Below are 22,437 nucleotides of genomic sequence, written 5' to 3' on the forward strand. Positions count from 1 at the left end.
TATCAACAAACATATTTAAGACTTTTGAAAGAAGAAAACTGTTTTCGAGTATTTAAACATTCAAATGCTGGAAAAGATAAAAAAAAAATATACAGGTTCGTTTACAAAAAAAAATATACAGGTTCGTTTACAATTAAATATGTTTGTAATTTTGTCTCTTTTTTTATACGCCCGTCAGGTGGGCGGGCAGATGGGTGGGCGGGCGGGCGGCGTCCACAGACTGTCTGGGGCATATCTTCTTCATGCATGGAGGGATTTTGATGAAACTTGGCACAGTTGTTCATCATCATGAGATGGAGTGTCATGCGCAAGAACCAGGTCCCTAGGTCTAAGGTCAAGGTCACACTTAGAGGTCAAAGGTCAGATTTAAGAATGACTGTCCGGAGCATATCTTCTTCATGCATGGAGGGATTTTGATGAAACTTGGCACAATTGTTCACCATCATGAGATGGAGTGTCAGACGCAAGAACCAGGTCCCTAGGTCTAAGGTCAAGGTCACAGAGATCAAAGGTCGAATTCAAGAATGACTTTGTCTGGAGCATATCTTCTTCATGCATGGAGGGATTTTGATGAAACTTGGCACAATTGTTCACCATCATGAGACGGAGTGTCAGGCGCAAGAACCAGGTCCCTAGATCTAAGGTCAAGGTCACACTTAAAGGTCAAAGGATGCAAAAATAATATGTCCGGAGCATTTCTTCTTCATGCATGGAGGGATTTTGATATAACTTGGCACAAATGTTCACCACCACGAGATGGTGTGTCATGCGCAAGAACCAGGTCCCTAGGTCTAAGGTCAAGGTCACACTTAGAGGCCAAAGGTCAGATACAAGAATGACTGTCCGAAGCATTTCTTCTTCATGCATGGAGGGATTTTGATGTAACTTGGCACAATTGTACACCATCATGAGATGAAGTGTCATACGCAGGTCCCTTCTTTAGAATTACTTCCCTTTGTTGTTACTATAAATAGCTTATATTGTAACTTTTTCATTACTAGTCATAGGGAAAAATCGAGACCACTTTTTTGTAGTACAACAACATGCATGTTACATCCAAGTTTGAGGTGTATTTTGACCTGTCTCTACCTGGTAAGGATTTTTGTGTGGACTTACAATTTTTTCTTTTGATTAGTTGTTACTATAAATAACTTATATTGTAACTTTTTTATAATTGACCGTAGGGAAAAACCAAGACCACTTTTCTGTGGTACAACATTGATGTTACTTTCAAATTTTAGGTGTATTTTAAGGTATCTCTACCTGGTTAGGAGTTTTTTGTGGATTTAGAAAAACAAAAGAATTACAATAATTAATAAACAACCACAAAATTAGAATTCCATTTGCAAATACAGGTGCTAGTATAAAGAAATTCGCTGTGACGGGCGTATATTGTGACATTCTGGCACTCTTGTTTGTGTAATGTTATTCTTATTTGTAATGTGACTGGTCATATTATCATTGTATATTATATACTATGATTATTGATGAACCATAGATGGCTTATTAGAAATAAAGATCTTCTATTCTATTCTTTTATTTCATGTGATCTGATTACTGGGTAATAAGAGAGATAAAGAAAAGTGTATCAAAACATTAAATAAGTATTAAAGGGAAATGGTGAAAAGGCACCAAAATTGAACTACTGAAATTCAAAGGGGCACAATTCATGTAATATTGGTACAAGGGTTATGGTCCTTGAGTTAAAATGATGTGGAACAAATATTTTAAGTTTGAATCAAATCCTCTCTGTAATAACTGAGATAGAGTGAAAGTGCACCAAAACTTCATGATTAGGTTGATGAACTGGAAAAACTAATATAAATTTCAATCAAATTTATTAAGTAATAAAAAGATATAATGAAAAGTCACCACAATTAACCTTAAAATCTAAGTAAAAGGGGCATAACTCATGAAATATTGGTGCAAGAGTTATGGACATTGTGTCACATGATGTGGGGATGATTTAGAACATCTACTTTTAGTTTGAATCAAATCCATTTAGTAATAACTGATGGTGTGAAAGTGCATCAAAACTTAAACCTGAAAATCTAAGTAAAAAGGGGAGATAATTAATTAAATATTGGTGCGAGAGTTATGACCCTTGTGTCATATGATGTAGTGATGATGAGGAATAACTATTTCAAGTTTCAAACAAATCCATTGAGTTGTTACAATGATAAAGAAAGTGCATCAAAACTTGAACCAAGGTGCAGACACAGGACACAGAAGCTGGGTGGAGTAGGACAGCTCTCCATACTTCATACAGTGGAGGTAAAAAGTGTTTGTAGATATCTGTCCATTACAGCCATGCATGAACAGTACCTAAATCAGAGTATACTTTTCTAAAGTGAGGTGATTACTGGAAATTATGATGAAAATGATGACTTAAATTCTTAATATTTAATACTAGAAGTAAATGGACTGGTAAATGGCACATGCATCTCGAGTCACATAGTTATCTGACTGATATGTAAACCTTATATATGCATGGCAAACGGCAGCAGACGTTTTTAATGAAATTGTTGCAGGTTACCGAAGTTTTGATAGTCTGAGATTAGGTATGAAGGGACACCAAGGGTCAGGAGGTATATTAGTTCTGTTTGACTTTGTGTATAATTTATAATGAAAATAAATATTGTTTAAACTAAACTAATAAAGAATTGGTTAATAGAAACAGGGTTTGTTAAAAGAATTCATAAAGATCTCGAAGAATGTATCGTGTTTTAGGTTAGTAAAAAGCCAGGATTTAACATAGATGCAATCTTAGTTTTTACTTATATCGCACCAGAAAACTCTCCAATATATACCGGTAGTCTTGAAAATAATAATGGGATCAAAATTCTGTCTGAAAAAATTTCTAAAATTGAAGATGAATACGACGCCATCGCAGTTTTAATAGCCGGAGATTTAAATTTGAGGGTGAAAGATTTTTCTGACTTTATACCAGAAGATAATATTGACCATGTGTTTAATGAGGAAGTTGATTATCTGGGAGACTGGTTTAGTATACCACATTCTAATAGAGACACGGAATATAACCGTTTTGGTATCTCTCTCATGGAATTCTGCTGTACAAAAGATATACATATGTTAAATGGCAGATTTAATGATAGTGACGGCAATTATACGTGTACAGCCAATAATGGTAAAGTGTTGTAGATTACTATTTAGCGTCATCAGAGTTATTTCACCACATAAATGATTTTTTCATTGGTGACCTTGACCTTTCAGATCACTTTCACATTATTTGCAGTTTACGCTTGTCCGCAGCACTGGAGGTTGGTGAAAATACGAAACCCTATGATGAAACTGTATCCAAACACCAATATTGTAAATGGCGAGAGCCGTTGAAACCGACATTTTTAAATAAGTTCCGTGAATTATTTACAAAGTTCTTTGAAAATCTTAATCAATATAATATACTACATAGTCATAAGGACTTCGTAACTTTATATATACAAGCAGGAGAATGCATGAAAATCTCAAGTTCTGTGGTCAGAATATCAACGCTAATATTCAACCGGTATGGTGGGATAACGCATGTTCTAATGCTAAACATAGTAAATACAGTAAACTAAGAAAATTTCGCAGAACGAACTGTCAAGATGACCTCAACGAATACTTCTCATTAAAGAGATCATTTCAGAATATGTGTCGTGCAAAACGATTAAATTTAGAGAGGAGTCGACGGAACGATCTTATAGAAAATCGTAAAAATCCAAAGAAATTTTGGAATTGTGTAAAAAACGTAAATAAACAACAATCTAGCAAGGAGAATGTCAATATATCTAGTGCAGAGTGGTATTTTAAAAAACTTATAAAAATACCAGTAATGTTAACGAGACGCAGTAATTAGGAATATTTGAAAATATGACTCAACAGTGTGACTGTGAAATTCTAGATGTTGAGATTAGTGAAGAAGAAATTAAGTCTAGCCTATGTTCATTACAAAATAATTGTGCCTCAGGAGTTGACGGTATATGTATAGAAGTCAGTATGTTACTATAACAAAAGCCACATACATTATTGAATGATTGATTATATATGTCAACCAAACTTCAAGGCTGTATCTTAAAAAGCAAAAAAGTAGGTCAGTAGGTCAAGGTCAATGTCAAGCGTCCCCTAATTACTTGGGGTCATCAGGTAATTATAATTAAATAGTCTAGGATATAACAATGGAATAATTTTGAAGTATTTTTCCTATATAACTTATGAGCCACAGGGTGGGGCCTCTTTTCATCCGAGAGGCATAATTTGACCAATCTTGTTAGAAAACCATAACGCAATGCAACACACCAAATATCAAAGGCCTAGGTCTTATGTTTTAAGACGAGAAGATTTAAAAAAAAATTTTACTATACAAGTCTATGCAAAACTTCGGACCCCTAGGGAGGGGACTCCTTTCACCACAGGGGTATAATTTGAATTATTTTGGTTGGGGACCGCTAGATGATGTTGCAAACCAAATATCAAAGCCCTATGCCCTGTGGTTTTCGACAAGAAGATTTTCAAAGTTTTTCTCTAAATAAGTCTATATAAACCATGTGACCCCCAGGGTGGGGCCATATTTGACCCTAGAGGGAGAATTTGAACAATCTTGGTAGAGGACCACTAGATGATGCTACATAGCAAGTATCAAAGCCCTAGGACCTTTGGATTTGGACAAGAAGATTTTTAAAGTTTTTCCTTTCGGTTGCCATGGCAATCAGAGTTCTGTATGGAATTCAATTATATGAATAATTTTTAAAGAATACTATCCAAGGAACATCTCTGTGAAGTTTCATCAAAATTGGCTTGGTGGTTTAGGAGATGTTGTTTAAAGGGAAGTGTGGACGGACGACGGACAGACAGACACAGGGTGGTGAGCAATCACAATAGCTCACCCCAAGCACTTTGTGCTCAGGTGAGCTAAAAACTTAACCAAAAACTGATAAGTTGAAAAAGGCATGTCCCATCATGACAGTGAAAAAGTGTGTGAAGTTTCAATCCATTCATATTAGTGGGTACTGAGATACCAGCTTACATACAAAAACTTAACCAAAAACTGCTAAGTGGAAAAAGGGGCATAATTTTGACAAAATGCAAAGTAGAGTTATGGAACCTGTTCAGTGCAGGTCAGATCATGACCGTGAACAAGCGTGTGAAGTTTCAATCCATTCCCATAAGTGGGTACTGAGATACCAGCTTACATACAAAACCTTAACCAAAAATTTTTAAGTCGAAAAAGGGGCATAATTTTGTAAAAAAGAAAAATAGCATTATGGAACCTGTGCAGTATAAGTCAGTTCATCACAGTGAATAAATCCGTGTGAAGTTTCAATCCATTCCCACAAGCGGTTACTGTGATACCAGCTTACATACAAAAACTTTACCAAATCGGGACGTGGACACCGGCACCAACGCACTGGCGACTCCAACAGCTCTACCTATTCTTTGAATAGTCGAGCTAATAAATAACAAACACATGCCTTAGATAAATAATAATTTTATTTGATCCTAAGTTATACAAAAGCTTACATTGTACATAACTGAAGCTAAAAGGAAACAAAAACACAGTTATACAGAAACTTAAGCATGCGCTACATTTTCATTATAAACAAACACTAAATATGCTGCTATAATCAGAACTAAGTCTTGCTTTTTAAAAGTACAGATATCTGAAAGAGAGTATAAAAGTTGTGACCTACAGGTAAAAATTATGTATACAAATATAATCTTTATTAACAATCATAACTGGGATTCAACTTGTTCTTCACTTCTTTCAAAAAGATCATGCCACATTCCTTATCTCAAGAGAGTAACAGTGGTCCTCTTTCTCAAATTTATTTAAATTCATTACTGTTTTTTGATAGGTGCAAATGCAAACTTTATAGCAAATTATTGCTGCACTGTGCAAGAAGGCAAGCATTTCTTTTGAAAGAGACTAAATAATTCTTGCAATGTGTGTGTAGAAGAAGTTAAAGCATTTCCATTTTTCGTGTTTTTGATCACACTAAATTTTTTGATCAATTCAAATTGCACAGTATGTTTGGCCTGTTGTCTTTATGTAATACATACAGTCAGAATCACAATGTCTCTTCCAGAAAAGGTTAAAAACAAGCTCATTGAAGGGCATGAGGGTGGGTATCACAGTCCACATAGAATTCTATTAGAACTGGAAAAGTTATTGTCAGTTCTTTGGACTTTGTAAATACAACCACCTTAACAATAGGCAACTTAATAGTAGGTGTGTAACCTTTGCCGGAAATATGATTTTGAATCTGACTGTAACTGTGGAATAGCGACAGAAGAACATCTACAAACAACAATCCTCGTAACTACCAGAGAAATTATATATAATCATTTTGAGCAGGATACATTTAGTTCAACAAGAATTATACATTTTACACACATCATTCACATCATACTATAAACCGAGGTGGACGTGAAATTTATTAAAACAAGAATAAACAAAGAATTTTGATAGATTTGCCAGCCCCCTGTCAACTACAGTATATAAACTGAAACAAGCTGAATTCTTTTGACACCAGGGATTTCAAAGACCATCTTTTTGCTTAAGAATGCAGTGCTGTATTTCTTACAAACATATTAAAATTTCTTATAAAAATGTAAAATATTTCAAACTTTTACTCATTCCAATCATTTAGTTTATACAAATTATTTTAGCTACATTGTGATGAAAACTTCAAACAAATTTGAACCACTCTTGAGTCATCTTCCTAGATAAATCAGTATTGATGTCATGTAAGGTGTGGTCGTGACCCCTATAATTTTACTGTTAAACTGAAAAAGTCATGAAGGAGCTTCATAGGCTGACATTTATAATCAATATTGCACATACAGATATGTAAGTAGGATATTATGTCAGTTGGGTTATGTCTTAAAGCAAAAACCTGTTCCCATGAAATGTAGAAATATACACTTACTGTTCATAAAATATAAACATTTACAAACATACAGTAAATTGAAATGATTTATTTATATTCATAAAGACACACATCCTGACATTCAGACTGAGGCAATGTTTGCAATGAATATATAACAATAAAAAACTGGCTCTAACAATGTAATACTTAGTGCAGGACAAAAATTTTCTCGGACCACACACCTCCCACCTAATTTTACAATAGTGGTCAAAGCCCAAGCAAAAACAGCTTTTCAATAAGGATATTATTCCTTCTGATTTTCTTCTCATAACTATTTCACTTTATCCTTTTTAATTAGTAATTATATTGTACATAAATTCTTTATAGACTTTTATCTATGTCATCAAATATTATATAGAGTACATGAAATACATGGTGAAGATTTTGTAAAAGTCACAGAAGTGTTTTATTCTTTTTTGTGTTTTTTTTTTCATGTGTACAAAACATTAACCAGACATGTTTTGCCTGACACTGGTTTTGTCCATCAGCATATAATACAGTATTTAGAACAGACAAGCAGATTTCATCTAGCACACTACATTGATATGTTACACCAGCATAGTCGGGTACATCTTTTTATATACTAAGTGAATATTTCAACATGTGATACAGTATCAAGAATTAAAAAAATTAATATACATAATCAAGAAAACAGTGTATCAACAATTAAGGCATTATAACTCTGGAAAAATAACTTTGAATGTTTCTATAAAAAATTAGAATATCTAATTAGAGATAATCGCTTTGTCATGCAAGAATTCCGCATTAACTGACGTCTTCTGAACTCTTCTGCAAAAACTGGTACATTTTGTATTACCAAACTAAACACATTTGAGACCAAATGTTTGAAAGACAAAAAATCCTGAAAAGGGTGTCATTATGGCAATTTAAACATTTTACTTTCATAGGTATAACACTGAGCTAGACAGTAGCTAATATTGGGGGAAAAAAAGTATTTAATTTACATTGTAAGTTTTTCAAGCTAAGCAATGTGTCTCCTTCAAGCAAGCATTTCATCCATTATCAGTTTGTTCTATATATTTTTTCACTCTTCTTAACAATAAAATAATCTCATTTGTTTCAAACATTGGAAATCAGTCCATTAGGTAATACTATGTAGTGATTTAAAATCCTAGAAAGTAAGGTCAATCAAAAACATTTCAAAAGTAAAATTACTCTTTTACTAAGTCCATGCAACTATGTTATGTCCAGGTACAATTTTTAAAGGAAGGTGAAAAAATAATAATTGAATACCATTATACTTTTCGAGAATTCAAATACGGCAAGAAAACATGTACAATTTACATTTCATTGTCCTGTATTTATCAAATCTTAATCCGAATAGCAATCATCAACCTCTAGGGCTTTCATTTTAAGAGAAGTTACATTACTGCCAATACTGAAGTATTTCTCGCTTCACTAAGATTTTTGGTTTTCATTCACATATTCATAGTACAAAAAATGATTAAAGACATAAATATGGTCGACTTTTAAATTAACTGCAATATCAAATAACTCTAATTTTGAAAAAGATAGCAATTTGCATAATGAAATGGCATAAATAACAATATTTTTTCTCTGAACAATTCAATTTGTTTACTCATGCTAGATGTCTATAACTTAGATAAGTATAAAAATGTTACAAACTTTTAGGACTACTTTTTTGGAAGAGTCAGTAAAACATACAATGGAATGAAGCACAGACAGTAGAAAATATCGAGCCAGGTATTAACAGATATGTTGCTGCCCTAGTCTCAAACGCTTTCCGTACAATCTGTTGAAAACTTTTTACCATTCCAGGTAGTCTTAAATTGTTCTGGCAAAGCGAATTCAGCCTGTAGAAAAAAAGTAATATCACAGTACAATTCAGAAAGTAAGGGAGACAATACAGTTTCGTAAAATGAATAAGTATGCACTGAGTTAAATTCCATTATCTATCTCATAGGTTTATAGTCATGAGCTCAAAAAATGCAGTTTACAAAAAGGTATGCTACAGTTCTTCAAAAGATCAAAGTTTGCAATGATCAGCTTTTATCACATTTCAACTGCTGCATTATTCAAGCTCAGATTTTCTTTTCAATAAACTGACTTTGCAAAATGTTAATTTGTTTGTCTGTTTTGGGTTTAACGCTATTTTTCAATACTATTTCAGATTATGTAACAGTTGACAGTTAACCTAACTGGTCCTCTTGGATTCTGTATCTGGTCTAATAACTTCTACACATGAATTAAAGGTGTAGGTAGAATAATTTTTTCTATCAAATCGTCATGTAGAACATATTCCTTGCCTGGGGATCGAACTCAAGACCCCGCAAACCAGAACCTGTACTCTCCTTATTGAGCTAAATAGGCATGTTTTTGTACAAATATACATACTATTGTAAAGTTATTTAATTTCTTGGGCATCATATTTCCTGGTTTTGTCACAAATGACCATTTCATGCATGAATTAGTGTTATTTAACCTTTAGCCTGCTGGCGGCAAGTGAATCTGCCTCTATTCAGTCAGTAAATTTTCAGTGAACACCCCTCTGAATAATAAATGGTACTGCCCAAACTGAATGATGGACCATGTCCATTCTAGAAATTTAGCAGGGTAAGGTTAGAAATTCAATAGCGTGGATTGATACAATCACAAAAGCCATAAAAAGTAGCCCACCATGAATATCAATGATTTCACAGAATAGGTTAAATGTTCTTCATCAGAAGTGTTTTATCACAGCATCAAATTAATGTAATAATCTGGGTCTAACATCTTTTTTATCCACATATTATATCATTTACTTGAAGTTAAAAATGTCTACTTAAAGTTGCATTTATTTCTACACAAACCAAACCATCAATTTAAAACCTGATTATTTTTTTTATTCTTTGGAAAAAAAAAATTGTTTCCTTGGAGAAAAAAATGAAGAGTACTTACGAAATCTCCGTCTTCTTTAGGGACTAAGATATTCATTTCAGATGACTTAGCCGTGACTATTTCGGCATCTAACGAGTCTTTACTGAGGTACATCATACACCCATCAGTCTTGTCAATACTAACAGTGGGGCATTTTCCCATCACCTGAAATTGTGGAAAAGAATGAAGATGATTTTTTGTGCCAATGAAGTCAGTACAGTCACCCAAATAAGCTTAAAACAATCTCAAAAATATCTCAAAACTGGAACATTTTATCTATTCAATGAGCTTGATTAGTTCAATGTAGAAAAACACAGATGTAATATTCTTTTAATTATCACATCTTAGCTTTTCAAGCTGAAACATCAAAATTTCTTCTTTCTTTACCTATCATAGATAAAGTAAATTTGACCAATGTCTCCTGTATTTAAAACATCATGAACATCAAAGCTTTATTACGCTACTGTAATACTAAAATTATGTTTTGGCTTTATTTCTCTCCCACAACTTCAACCATGTTACAAAACAATTTTTTTATACTGACATTTGTCAAATGCTACATGAACACATCTTCAAATCTAAGCTTCTCAGACTCCAGGACAGGACTTCATGAGCACGAAGTCAATATTGAAATTGCCCTAAGACAGGCCTGTATTTTAAGATTGATCTCTGAACCATTTTTTATAACTTGAAACTTTATACTTTCTGTGAGTGCCAAAATGAAAGAAAAAGTACAATGTATACCTGTGCCTGAACACTCTGTGAGTTGACAAATTCTATAGAAGATACTACATCATCAAATGCTATGGCTACCTTCTTACAACTATCTGTAAATGTAAAATGAGAGAAAGAACTTGTATATATCTTATCTTTTCAGGATAAGTTTAACGCAGATTTAAGAATGTTTCTGTTATGTTGTAGTTTGGAATGCAAGGGCAGGCACTGGATAGAACCTTTCATAAGCCAGCTAGATAGCTTCCTCACATGAAAAAACATATATACCCCAAGCAAGGTTTTAAGCCCACATTAAGGAGGGACAAGCAATCTGGGAGTCAACGACCTTAACCACTCCGCTACAAAGACTCAGAGTTTTCATTTCTCTTGCAAAGTACTAGCTTTACATCCAAACATGTACTTACTATGATGAAGCTGAAATTTCTTTTCACTTATGAAGTACAATTTATTAATTTAAACATGCATTTACATATAATGATCAAGTTGACTTTTCCTTTGATCTGTAACATATTTATCTCAACATTCAACCATGTACTTACTTATATAAAGAAATGAGTTACATATTCCTTTAACTTTGTTAAGTATACCTTGACAAATAAACATACACTTACAATAGTGGAGCTGACATTTCCTTTCATTTGTAAGGTATTATCTTGACATATAAACATGCACTTACCTACAATGATGGAGCTGACATTTCATTTGTAAAGTATTATCTCGACATATAAACATGCACTTACCTACAATAATAGAGCTGACATTTCATCTGTAAAGTATTATCTCGACATATAAACATGCACTTACCTACAATGATGGAGCTGACATTACCTACAATGATGGAGCTGACATTTCATTTTTAAAGTATTATCTCAACATATAAACATGCACTTACCTACAATGATGGAGATGACATTACCTACAATGATGGAGCTGACATTTCATTTTTAAAGTATTATCTCGACATATAAACATGCACTTACCTACAATGATGGAGATGACATTACCTACAATGATGGAGCTGACATTTCATTTGTAAAGTATTATCTCAACATATAAACATGCACTTACCTACAATGATGGAGCTGACATTACCTACAATGATGGAGCTGACATTTCATTTGTAAAGTATTATCTCGACAAATAAACATGCACTTACCTACAATGATGGAGCTGACATTACCTACAATGATGGAGCTGACATTTCATTTGTAAAGTATTATTTCGACATATAAACATGCACTTACCTACAATGATGGAGCTGACATTACCTACAATGATGGAGCTGACATTTCATTTGTAAAGTATTATCTCGACATATAACATGCACTTACCAACAATGATAGAGCTGACATTTCCTTTAATTTGTAAAGTATTATCTCGGCACATAAACATGCACTTACCCAAAATGATGAAGCTGACATTACCTACAATGACAGAGCTGACATTTCATTTGTAAAGTATTATCTCAACATATAAACATGCACTTACCTACAATGATAGAGCTGACATTACCTACAATGATGGAGCTGACATTTCATTTGTAAAGTATTATCTCGACATATAAACATGCATTTACCTACAATGATGGAGCTGACATTACCTACAATGATGGAGCTGACATTTCCTTTCATTTGTAAAGTATTATCTCAACATATAAACATGCACTTACCTACAATGATGGAGCTGACATTACCTACAATGATGGAGCTGACATTTCCTTTCATTTGTAAAGTATTATCTCGACATATAAACATGCACTTACCTACAATGATGGAGCTGACATTACCTACAATGATGGAGCTGACATTTCCTTTCATTTGTAAAGTATTATCTCGGCATGTGAACATGCACTTACCTACAATGATGGAGTTGACTTTTCCTTTGATCTGTAAGGTACTATCTTGACATTTAAACATATACACTGCCTGCTTGATGTTTGTATCTTCTATCACCATAGTTTTGTTTCCTACTTGATATTCCTGCAAGTAGCAAGCTAACATTTTAAACAGACATTTAAACATTGGTTAAGGTATTGCATATTTGAATCTCAACTTTTTTTCTACAGTGTAGAATTTGTTATAACCTTACGTTTCAAGGAATTATGATATGCTTAGATACTCCAGCTGATAAAAAAATAGACAGGGTCATATGCTTAGTTTCTGCCAGAATAATTTGAAAAAGATGGACCTCCAGAAAATTTTTATAATGAGGGTATATGGGAATTACAATTCTGGCCCCATGCATACGAAACATTTTTCAGTCTCAGCTGAGTTTGATGTTAAAATTTTGGCATTTTTGTTTTTAGAAATTCAAGATAAAATTCTAGTTAAGACTGATCATCAATACTGAATAGTGGCTTGAAAATAGTCATATGTTATCATTTAATTTTAACCAACGGCTTGCAATATTTTAATACCAACGATAAACAAAGTTTCATTATCAAACTCTGAAGAAAATGTTTTGTGAACATAATTTATGATAACATGTCATTCACTTTTATATTCTAAAATTTTAGTTGAGGCAAAGCCATTTGTATTAACCTTTAGCCTGCTGGTGGCAAGTGATTTTGCCTTTGCGACCAGTGCAGACCAAGATCAGCCTGCATGGCTGCACTGTACGCTATTCAGTCAGTAAATTTACAGTGAACCCTTTTGAATGATAAATGGTACTGCCCAATTGAATGATGGACAAGTCCATTTTGGAAAGCAGGGTAAAGATTAACGACAATGGCCATTTTACTGACACCCCATCTACTTACCACTATCCATTTTTTATCCTGAAGTTCAAGCACTGGTGGCTTGGCAGCAGGTGCAGGTTTGCTGCCAGGTTTTGGGGCAGGTTTGGGAGGAACTGTTGCCTTGAAGGGAGCAGGTCCAGTGCGAACCCCAGATGAACTTGTCACTGTGCTGCCGGCCCTCAGTGCCGGGTTCTTGTGTGTCTTCATATCATCTGTTACCTTCTTAAGGCCTGCAATTAGAAAAAGAAGCTCAGGTTCTAAAATGCTCAAAATAGCCATTTCCAATCAACACTACTTGTATACATGAATTCCTTCTTTTATGCACAACTTTATATCCTTGCATCATGAATATCTGAGACTGAAAAATAAGGGGAAAAAACTCGAGAAATATTGAAATAAAATGGATTCTTTTTATTTTTATTTTTCAGAAGTGTACAGTTATTTTGTCAACAGACTTTCTCTAAAGACTTCTTTTAAAAATTAACGAGTTTAAAGTTTAACATACTGTTTACTAGTCTTGACACCAACTAGATTAATTTTTAATAACATTTTGAATACCCTCAGGAGTTACCTCCTGTGAGCTTTTTGTGAGAACTTCAGTTTTACCAAAAAGAATTTAAAAGATGCAAAATGACAAAAAGCTGCAAAAACATCAAATCTCCTGTATGGCCAATTTACAGTACACTAAATTATCATGAGTATGTCTGTCTCTGAGCGTACTTCTGTTATCAGTTACAGCAGTTATTTTATTGTTAATTAGAACACTTGTGATAATTAATTTCCTATTATCTACCAACATCATAATACAGACTTCCTGTTATATCTGCACTAATAAAATCACTTTTCCAGCAAAATAAGTAATGAGGAGGCATTACCACAAGTGCTATAATATCATCACATCTTATTGTACTAACTAAGTACTAATTTTCCCACCTTTGTTCTTTAATTGTTTCAATTAATTACCATATGTAGACCAAATGGTTGTCAAATAATTACTTTACTAATGATCTTATTGATATGGTAACAATGTTTTGTATAACTAGTTTTTTAATATGATATAAGCAGTTTTCTCACTGTTTTATGGGTTTATTGTAATAAAATGTTCTAAACGAAGTTTAATAACTCTGTGTTTTAATATAATGCTATAACAGAGCCAGTATATATGACATTGATGTTTTAGGTGTAAGTCATAATATTTAGCGGTCATGTGCATTTTGTCAATATTTCAATATTGCATAATGTGAAGTTTGAAGGGTTCTCAAATTATTGACCAGAAATGGATTTCCATGTTCTGTCCACTGCAACCTTGACCTTTAATAGAGTGACCCCAAAATCAATAGGGTCAACTACTCCGCATGTCCAATCATCCTATGAAGTTTCTACATTCTGGGTAAAGTGGTTCTCAAGTTATTGAACGGAAATGGTTTTCCATGTTCAGGCCCCTGTGACCTTGACCTTTAATAGAGTGACCCCAAAATCAATAGGGGTCATCTACTCTGCATGTAAAATCATCCTATGAAGTTTCAACATTCTGGGTCAAGTGGTTCTCAAGTTTTTGACCGTAAATTGTTTTCCATGTTCAGGCCCCTGTGACTTTGACCTTTAATAGAGTGACCACAAAATCAACAGAGGTCATCTACTCTGCATGTCCAATCATCCTATGAAGTTTCAACATTCTGGGTCAAGTGGTCCTCAAGTTATTGATCGAAAATGGTTTTCCATGTTCAGGCTCCTGTGACCCTGACCTTTGATGGAGTGACCCCAAAATCGATAGGGGTCGTCTATTCCATAAGCCCTGCCACCCTATGAAGTATGAAGGTTCTAGGTCAAATGGTTCTCCAGTTATTGATTGGAAATGAAGTGTGACGGATGGATGGATGGACGGACAGGGCAAAAACAATGTTCCCAGTGCAGGGAGGCATAATAAGAAGAGCTGTCTGATGACAGCGCGTTCGACTATTCGAAGCATTGATTGAAGAATGGGGTCAAAATATTTCCACGGATATTCAGACAAAAGAAATAAATAGATTAGACAAACAATGTTCCTGTATTTCTTTTATTTCGATAAGTCTTGCACTAATGGCAATGTATGAGCCAATTTCAAAGTCCAAAAAGGGCCATAATTCAGTCAAAATAGTTATGTACTCTTGCCTACAGATGGAAATCATAATGATAAACAAGTGTTCAAAGTTTAAAAGCCATATGTCAAATATTTTAGACAAAACATGGACTTGTATGAAAACAGAACCAATTTCAAAGTCCAAAAGGGCCATAATTCAGCCAAAATAGAGGACAGAGTTATGTACTCTTTCCTATAGATAGCGACTATTATACTAAATAAGTGATAAAAGTTTCAAAGCCATATGTCAAACACTTTACAAAAAATATGAACTGGTACGAAAAACTTAACCCAGATTTCTAATTCAAAAGGGGCCATAATTCAGCCAAAATCCTTGATGGAGTTATGTACTCTTGCCTATAACTGGACATGGTGATGGTAAACAAGTGTTGAAAGTTTCAAAGCTTTATCTCAAAAGACTTTGTCTAAATATGAACTGGTACGAAAAACTTAACCAAGATTTCTAAGTCGAAAGGGGCCATAATTCAGCCAAAATCCCTGATGGAGTTATGTACTCTTGCCTATAACTGGCCATGGTGATGGTACACAAGTGTTGAAAGTTTCAAAGCTTTGTCTTAAAAGACTTTGTCAAAATATGAACTGGTACGAAAAACTTAACCATGATTTCTAAGTCAAAAGGGGCCATAATTCAGCCAAAATCCTTGATGGAGTTATGTACTCTTGCCTATAACTGGCCATGATGATGGTAAACAAGTGTTGAAAATTTCAAAGCTTTATCTCAAAAGACTGTCAAAATGTGGACTGGTACGAAAAACTTAACCAAGGTGTGACGCCAATGCCGACGCTGTGGTGAATAGTCAAGCTAAAAACCTTGATGAAAAGTCGATGTTTGAGGTAACTGCACAATTTGAAAGAAATTTTTCAGTAGAAAGAAGCCTGTGAATGGCCCCAATTATAGAAGAATATGAATGGGCCATAACGGCGAAAGATTGCTCTTTTGAGTTCACAACTTTCTTAAATAGTTTAGTATTGTGTGTTTTATTAGACCTGGTGGGACAGAGTGCATCTCTGACTTATGCAAATAATGGTAATCTCAAAAAACGAGCAAAACAGGTAGAGCAATATAACTGTTTAATTCCGTAATCTTCGGTAACCAACTAAAATTCAGTGATATATTGGTTACATGTACTACATACCCTGCACAATAATGTACTGGACTGATGAGAAACCCCACCCCGCAAGGTCAAACAAGTGAATGAAGTTTTGCTATGCAATACAAAGTCCCCTACTGGAAGGCACCTTATTTTCTCTATTGTTATTTATAGTAACAACAAAAGGGAAGTTAATCCTAAACAAACAAGAGCTGTCCGTAAGACAGCCAGTGCTCCACTATTCTTTTCGTTGTTACAGAAGCAGGAATATTAATCTAATGTTAAAATATCAATAGAGTTTCAACACAAAACTTTAACCAGAAGTTTTCTAAGTCCAGAAGGGGGCATAATTTGCCCAAAATACAAGTCAGAGTTATGAGATTTGATACAATCAACCAGTTTTATAACCCCGAAGACAAGTTTCAATTTAATGTCTGCATGTTTTGCAGACGCAAAACTTTAACCAGAATTTTCTGAGTCCAAAAGGGGGCATAATTTGCCCAAAACTCTTGTCAGAGTTATGGGACTTGACCAAGTGAGGTTGGTAATTGATCTAGAAAAATAAAAAATAAATTTCAGATCTATATGCCTTTAAGTAATAGCTATATGTACTTGCATGCAAAATTTTAACCAGGATTTTCTAAGTCCAAAAGGGGGCATAATTTGGCCAAATTGCATGTCAGAGTTATAGGACTTTATGCTTTCACCTAGTTTCATAACCCCAAAGACACATGTGAAGTTTCAATTCAATATCTGCATCAGTATTGGAGATAGGAAATTGCATGTAAAACTTTAACCAGAAGTTTCTAAGTCCAAAAGGGGACATAATCTGCCCAAAATACATGTCAGAGTTATGGGACTTGGTAAAGTGAGATTGGTATTGACCTAGAAAAAATAAGTTTCAAAGCTATATGCCAATAATAGCCATAATTATATTATGTACTTGCATGCAAAATTTAACCAGAATTTTTTAAATCCAAAAGGGGGCATAATTGGTTCTGGGTGTTGCGCATGACACATCATCTCATCATGGAGAACATTTATGCCAAGTAATATTATAATCCCTTGATGGATGACAGAGCTATGGACTGGACAGAAAAAATACATGTTAACCTTTGACCTCCAATTTTGACCTTGACATGTCAACTTATCATTGGGAATATTTCTGCCAAATAATATTAAAATCCCTTAATGAATGACAGAGTTATGGACCAGACATGAAACAGACCCTGTTCATGCCATGTAAACATTTGACAGCCAAGTGTGACCTTGACCTTTGAGCTAGGGTCTGAAACTTGTGCAGAACACATCGTCTTATTATAAGGTATATTTGTGCCAAGTAATATTAAAATCCCTTCATGGATGGCATAGTTATGGACTGGACAGGAGAAAAGCCCTGTTGATCTTTGACCTCCAATTGTGACCTTGACCTTTGAGCCAGGGGTCTGGCTTTTGTGCATGACATGGAGTCTCATCATGGGGAACATCTGTGCCAAGAAATATTAAAATCCCTTCATGAATGACAGAGTTATGGACTGGACACGAAATTGCAGACAGACAGATGGAGGGACGGAATGACAGACGGAAAAGTGCATTCCTTTAGTTCCCGAAACTGGTCTTCAACCCGTAGGGGTATAATAAAATGCATTACAGACTGCCTAGTCTATGTTCAGACCCTATGTTTTGTTTCTGAGGCTATTCTCTTTTTGTATAATATTATGTCCTTTTCCATCTCAAAATATAATCTGAGCCAAGAAAAGATTGGTCAGAATATACAAGAAAATGATAACCAAGAGCTGTTTGTACAACACATATGCCCCTCATGATAGCTTGTCCGATTTTCAGTGTCATAATCAATATGACCTTGGCCTTTGGCCTACTAACCCCCAAAACAATAGGGGTCATCAACTTCATAAGCCCACTGATATTATTAAGTCTGAAGATACTGGGTCAAAGGTTTTCACGGTTCCGGCCCCTGTGATCTTGACCTCTGATTCACTGACCCCAAAAACAATAGGGGTCTTCTACTTCATTAAGTCAAAACATGCTATCATGTTTGAAGGTTCTTGGTCAAGTGATTCTCAAATTGCCATGCAGAAATAGTTTGCAGTGTTCAGATCCCTGTTACCTTGACCTTTGACGTACTGACCTTAAAACCATAGGGATCATCTTCTATGCACAGCTAATCTTGGCAATAATACTATAGTGAAGTTTGGAGTAACTCCTTCTGGTGGTTTCAGAGTAGTTGCCCATACAAGGTAAAATACAACAAATCAAGGGCCATAACACTACTGAAAATCACTGAAATGGACATCTCAACAATATGCACAAAGAGAATTGGCATGGAAATCCACCCAATAATGTAAGAAGAGTTGCTAACATAACAAGTATGCCCGCTGGCAGAATGTCGAGCCCGCCAGCTGTCTGTGACCTTGACCTTATACCTAGGGACCTCATTCTTGCACATGACACTTCGTCTCATAATTGTGAACATTCATGCCAAGTTACATCAAAATCCCACCATGCATGAAGAAGAAATGCTCCGGACAAACTTCAATTTGACCTTTGACCTCCAACTGTGACCTTGGCCTTTGAGATTGGAACATCGGGTTTGTGAATGACACTCCTTCTCATTGAGGAAAACATTCATGCCAAATATAAACAAGATTGGTCCAAGCAAGTCAAAGTTACGGCCCGGACAAAATCGGACGGTTGCACGCACTTACACGGGCTGGCCAAAAGTGATGACTCAGTCGAGCTCAACACAAGTGGGCTTGGCAAAAATTTGATAAATCATTGGCCATAACTCTGCTGAAAATAATCGAACCAGAAAATGCTAATAAAATATGCATAATGAGACTTGGCACTGATCAATCCTGTAAGGTTTGGTGGAAATCTGCCCAATGATATAAGAGAAGTGGCCAAATCATCATCAAGGGTGATAACTCTGCTGAAATCATCAAACTGGAAATTGCTGATGATATGCACAACTAGACCTAGCAATGATCAGTCTTGTGAAGTTTGGTGTCAGAGAAATTGCATGGGCGTACTTTGTGACAGACAGTACTAAATCAATATATCTCCCACACTACAACATGTGGGAGACATAACAATTCTTTTTCAGTTGGGCAACCATGTTTTAGGTTGGGGCTTGGGGTGCTCTGTGCTTCCAGGAAAACTACCCTTACCTTTTATCCTTAATAATATTGACCAAAATGTAACTGACTGCCTGTAAGATCAGCTGTAAGACCAATTCTCCAAGCTGATCATAACTTACCAGATGATATAGCAGTTCCTCTATTTATCTCAGCAAACAAAGCTGCATGAGAATCTTGCCCGCCATCCCCTTCTGGAGCTGGTGCTGTGGCTGGTGGGGGCGGTGGTGGGGCCGGAGGACCTGGTGGGGGAGGTGGCGGTGCTGCTCCACCCGCTGCTGGCTTGCTGGCTGCTGCTGCTGACGCATCTCCTCCCTGAAAACAGATAAACAACAAAATGTAAAATACTGAAATTTTGATGTTTTAAAGATAATTATTGTGCCTTGTTTAGATGATTTTTGTCTTCCTTTTTTTGTTGGGTTTAAGAGTCACACCAACACAATTTTGATCACATGGCAACTTTTCCAGCTTTTGATGGTGTTGGAAAACCCCAAGACGCCCCTCTGGGCATTATTTGTCACGAGCAGGTACCTAGTTATAACCACCAAGAAAAGTTTCAAACCCATATCATTGATGGGGGAAGTTATTCAGAAGTCAGCATCCTTACTACTCAGCCATGATTTGTTTATATAAATACCAGGCAGTTTTAAGTTACATGCCTGTCCATTTCAGTCAAAGATATCATAAAAGACTGCTATGAATCCTGTATAAACTAATCTACAAATTGTACAATTATTACCAGCTAATTATTACATACATTGTTCCTATCTATCTAAACACTTAGTTTTACCTTACGCAGGGATTGTACTTATAGTTGTACTCATAGACAGTATTAGTCAAACAGTCTAAGAGAACCACTGCCTATCATAGAACTATTGCCTCACAGGAGGATTGTACTTCAAGCCAAACAGTCTCAGAGAACTATTGCCTCACAGGGGGACTGTCCTCCTAGTCAAACTATTGCCTCACAGGGGGATAATTGTCCTCCTAGTCAAACTATTGCCTCACAGGAAGATTGTCCTCCTAGTCAAACAGTCTCATCGAATTATTGCCTTACAGGGGGATATTCTTCCTAGTCAAACTATTGCCTCACAGGAAGATTGTCCTCCTAGTCAAACAGCCTCACAGAATTATTGCCTTACAGGGGGATATTCTTCCTAGTCAAACTATTGCCTCACAGGAAGATTGTCCTCCTAGTCAAACAGCCTCATGAATTATTGCCTCACAACGATATTCTCCTAGTCAAACTATTGCCTCACAGGAAGATTGTCCTCCTAGTCCAAATATTGCCTTAGGGGATATTCTCTAGTCAAATATTGCCTCACAGGAGATTGTCCTCCTAGTCAAACTTATTGCCTTACAGACGGATATTCTTCCTAGTCAAACTATTGCCTCACAGGAAGATTGTCCTCCTAGTCAAAGTATTGCCGCACTTGGGGATTGTCCTCCTAGTCAAAATATTGCCTCACAGGAGGATTGTCCTCCTACTCAAACTATTCCCTCTAAAGGGGATTGTCCTCCTAGTCAAACTATTGCCTCACAGGGGGATAATTGTCCTCCTAGTCAAACTATTGCCTCACAGGAAGATTGTTCTCCTAGTCAAACAGACTCATAGAATTATTGCCTCACAGGGGGATATTCTTCCTAGTCAAACTATTGCCTCACAGGGCATTGTCTTCCTAGTCAAAGTATTGCCGCACTTGGGGATTGTCCTCCTAGTCAAACTATTCCCTCACAGGGGGATTGTCTTCCTAGTCAAACTATTCCCTCACAGGGGCATTGTCCTCATAGTCAAACTATTGCCTCACAGGAAGATTGTCCTTCTAGTCAAAGTATTGCCGCACTAGGGGATTGTTCTCCTAGTCAAAATATTGCCTCACAGGGGGATTGTCCTCCTAGTCAAAATATTGCCTCACAGGGGGATTGTCTTCCTAGTCAAACTATTGCCTCACAGGGGAATTGTCCTCCTTGTCAAACTATTGCCTCACAGGAAGATTGTCCTCCTAGTCAAAGTATTGCCGCACTTGGGGATTGTTCTCCTAGTCAAAATATTGCCTCACAGGGGGATTGTCCTCCTAGTCAAAATATTGCCTCACAGGGGAATTGTCCTCCTAGTCAAACTATTGCCTCACAGGGGAATTGTCCTCCTAGTCAAAGTATTGCCACACTTGGCATTGTTCTCCTAGTCAAACTATTGCCTCACAGGGGGATATTCTTCCTAGTCAAACTATTCCCTCACAGGGGGATTGTCCTCCTAGTCATACTATTCCCTCACAGTGGGATTGTCTTCCTAGTCAAACTATTCCCTCACAGGGGCATTGTCCTCCTAGTCAAACTATTCCCTCACAGGGGGATTGTCTTCCTAGTCAAACTATTCCCTCACAGGGGAATCCTTCTCCTAGTCAAACTATTGCCTCACAGAGGAATCATCCTCCTAGTCAAACTATTGCCTCACAGGGGAATTGTCCTAGTCGAACAGTCTCAGAGAACTATTGCCTTACACACTCTTAATTAATAGTTTTGTGCTCTTGAAATATTGGCCGTTTTAAAAAGCACAGAACATGCAAAATAGTTATCTGGAAACCAATACAAATAACTTCTGTTTTCACTCCAGAATGAGAAGTTATCCAAGGAACTCCAGCCAGATAGTGTCACACAGTAGTTTATGAGAGATATTTGTAACCAGCTGCATTCTGGCTATCCAAGAGGACTGATAATAAACTTATTGTATGAAAACAGATGGCATGAAGAC

The 22,437-nt window shown here is 35.8% G+C and overlaps 1 protein-coding gene across 1 annotated transcript in view; it reads right to left on the reverse strand.

The window, feature by feature from the left end:
* Positions 1–5,472: 5,472 nt before the first annotated feature.
* Positions 5,473–22,437, reverse strand: part of LOC123540797 (adenylyl cyclase-associated protein 1-like) — a 119,580-nt gene continuing 102,615 nt past the window's right edge. The window contains exons 9-14 of the mRNA XM_053527339.1: positions 19,808–20,000; positions 13,321–13,529; positions 12,418–12,541; positions 10,572–10,654; positions 9,849–9,992; positions 5,473–8,764 (exon numbers count right to left, since the gene is read on the reverse strand). Of these exons, the coding sequence (XP_053383314.1) occupies positions 8,684–8,764; positions 9,849–9,992; positions 10,572–10,654; positions 12,418–12,541; positions 13,321–13,529; positions 19,808–20,000 (834 nt within the window). The 3' untranslated portion in view covers positions 5,473–8,683. The remainder of the gene's footprint in view (positions 8,765–9,848; positions 9,993–10,571; positions 10,655–12,417; positions 12,542–13,320; positions 13,530–19,807; positions 20,001–22,437) is intronic.

This window comes from Mercenaria mercenaria, chromosome 16, assembly GCF_021730395.1.
Source record: "Mercenaria mercenaria strain notata chromosome 16, MADL_Memer_1, whole genome shotgun sequence".
Lineage (NCBI taxonomy): Eukaryota > Metazoa > Mollusca > Bivalvia > Venerida > Veneridae > Mercenaria > Mercenaria mercenaria.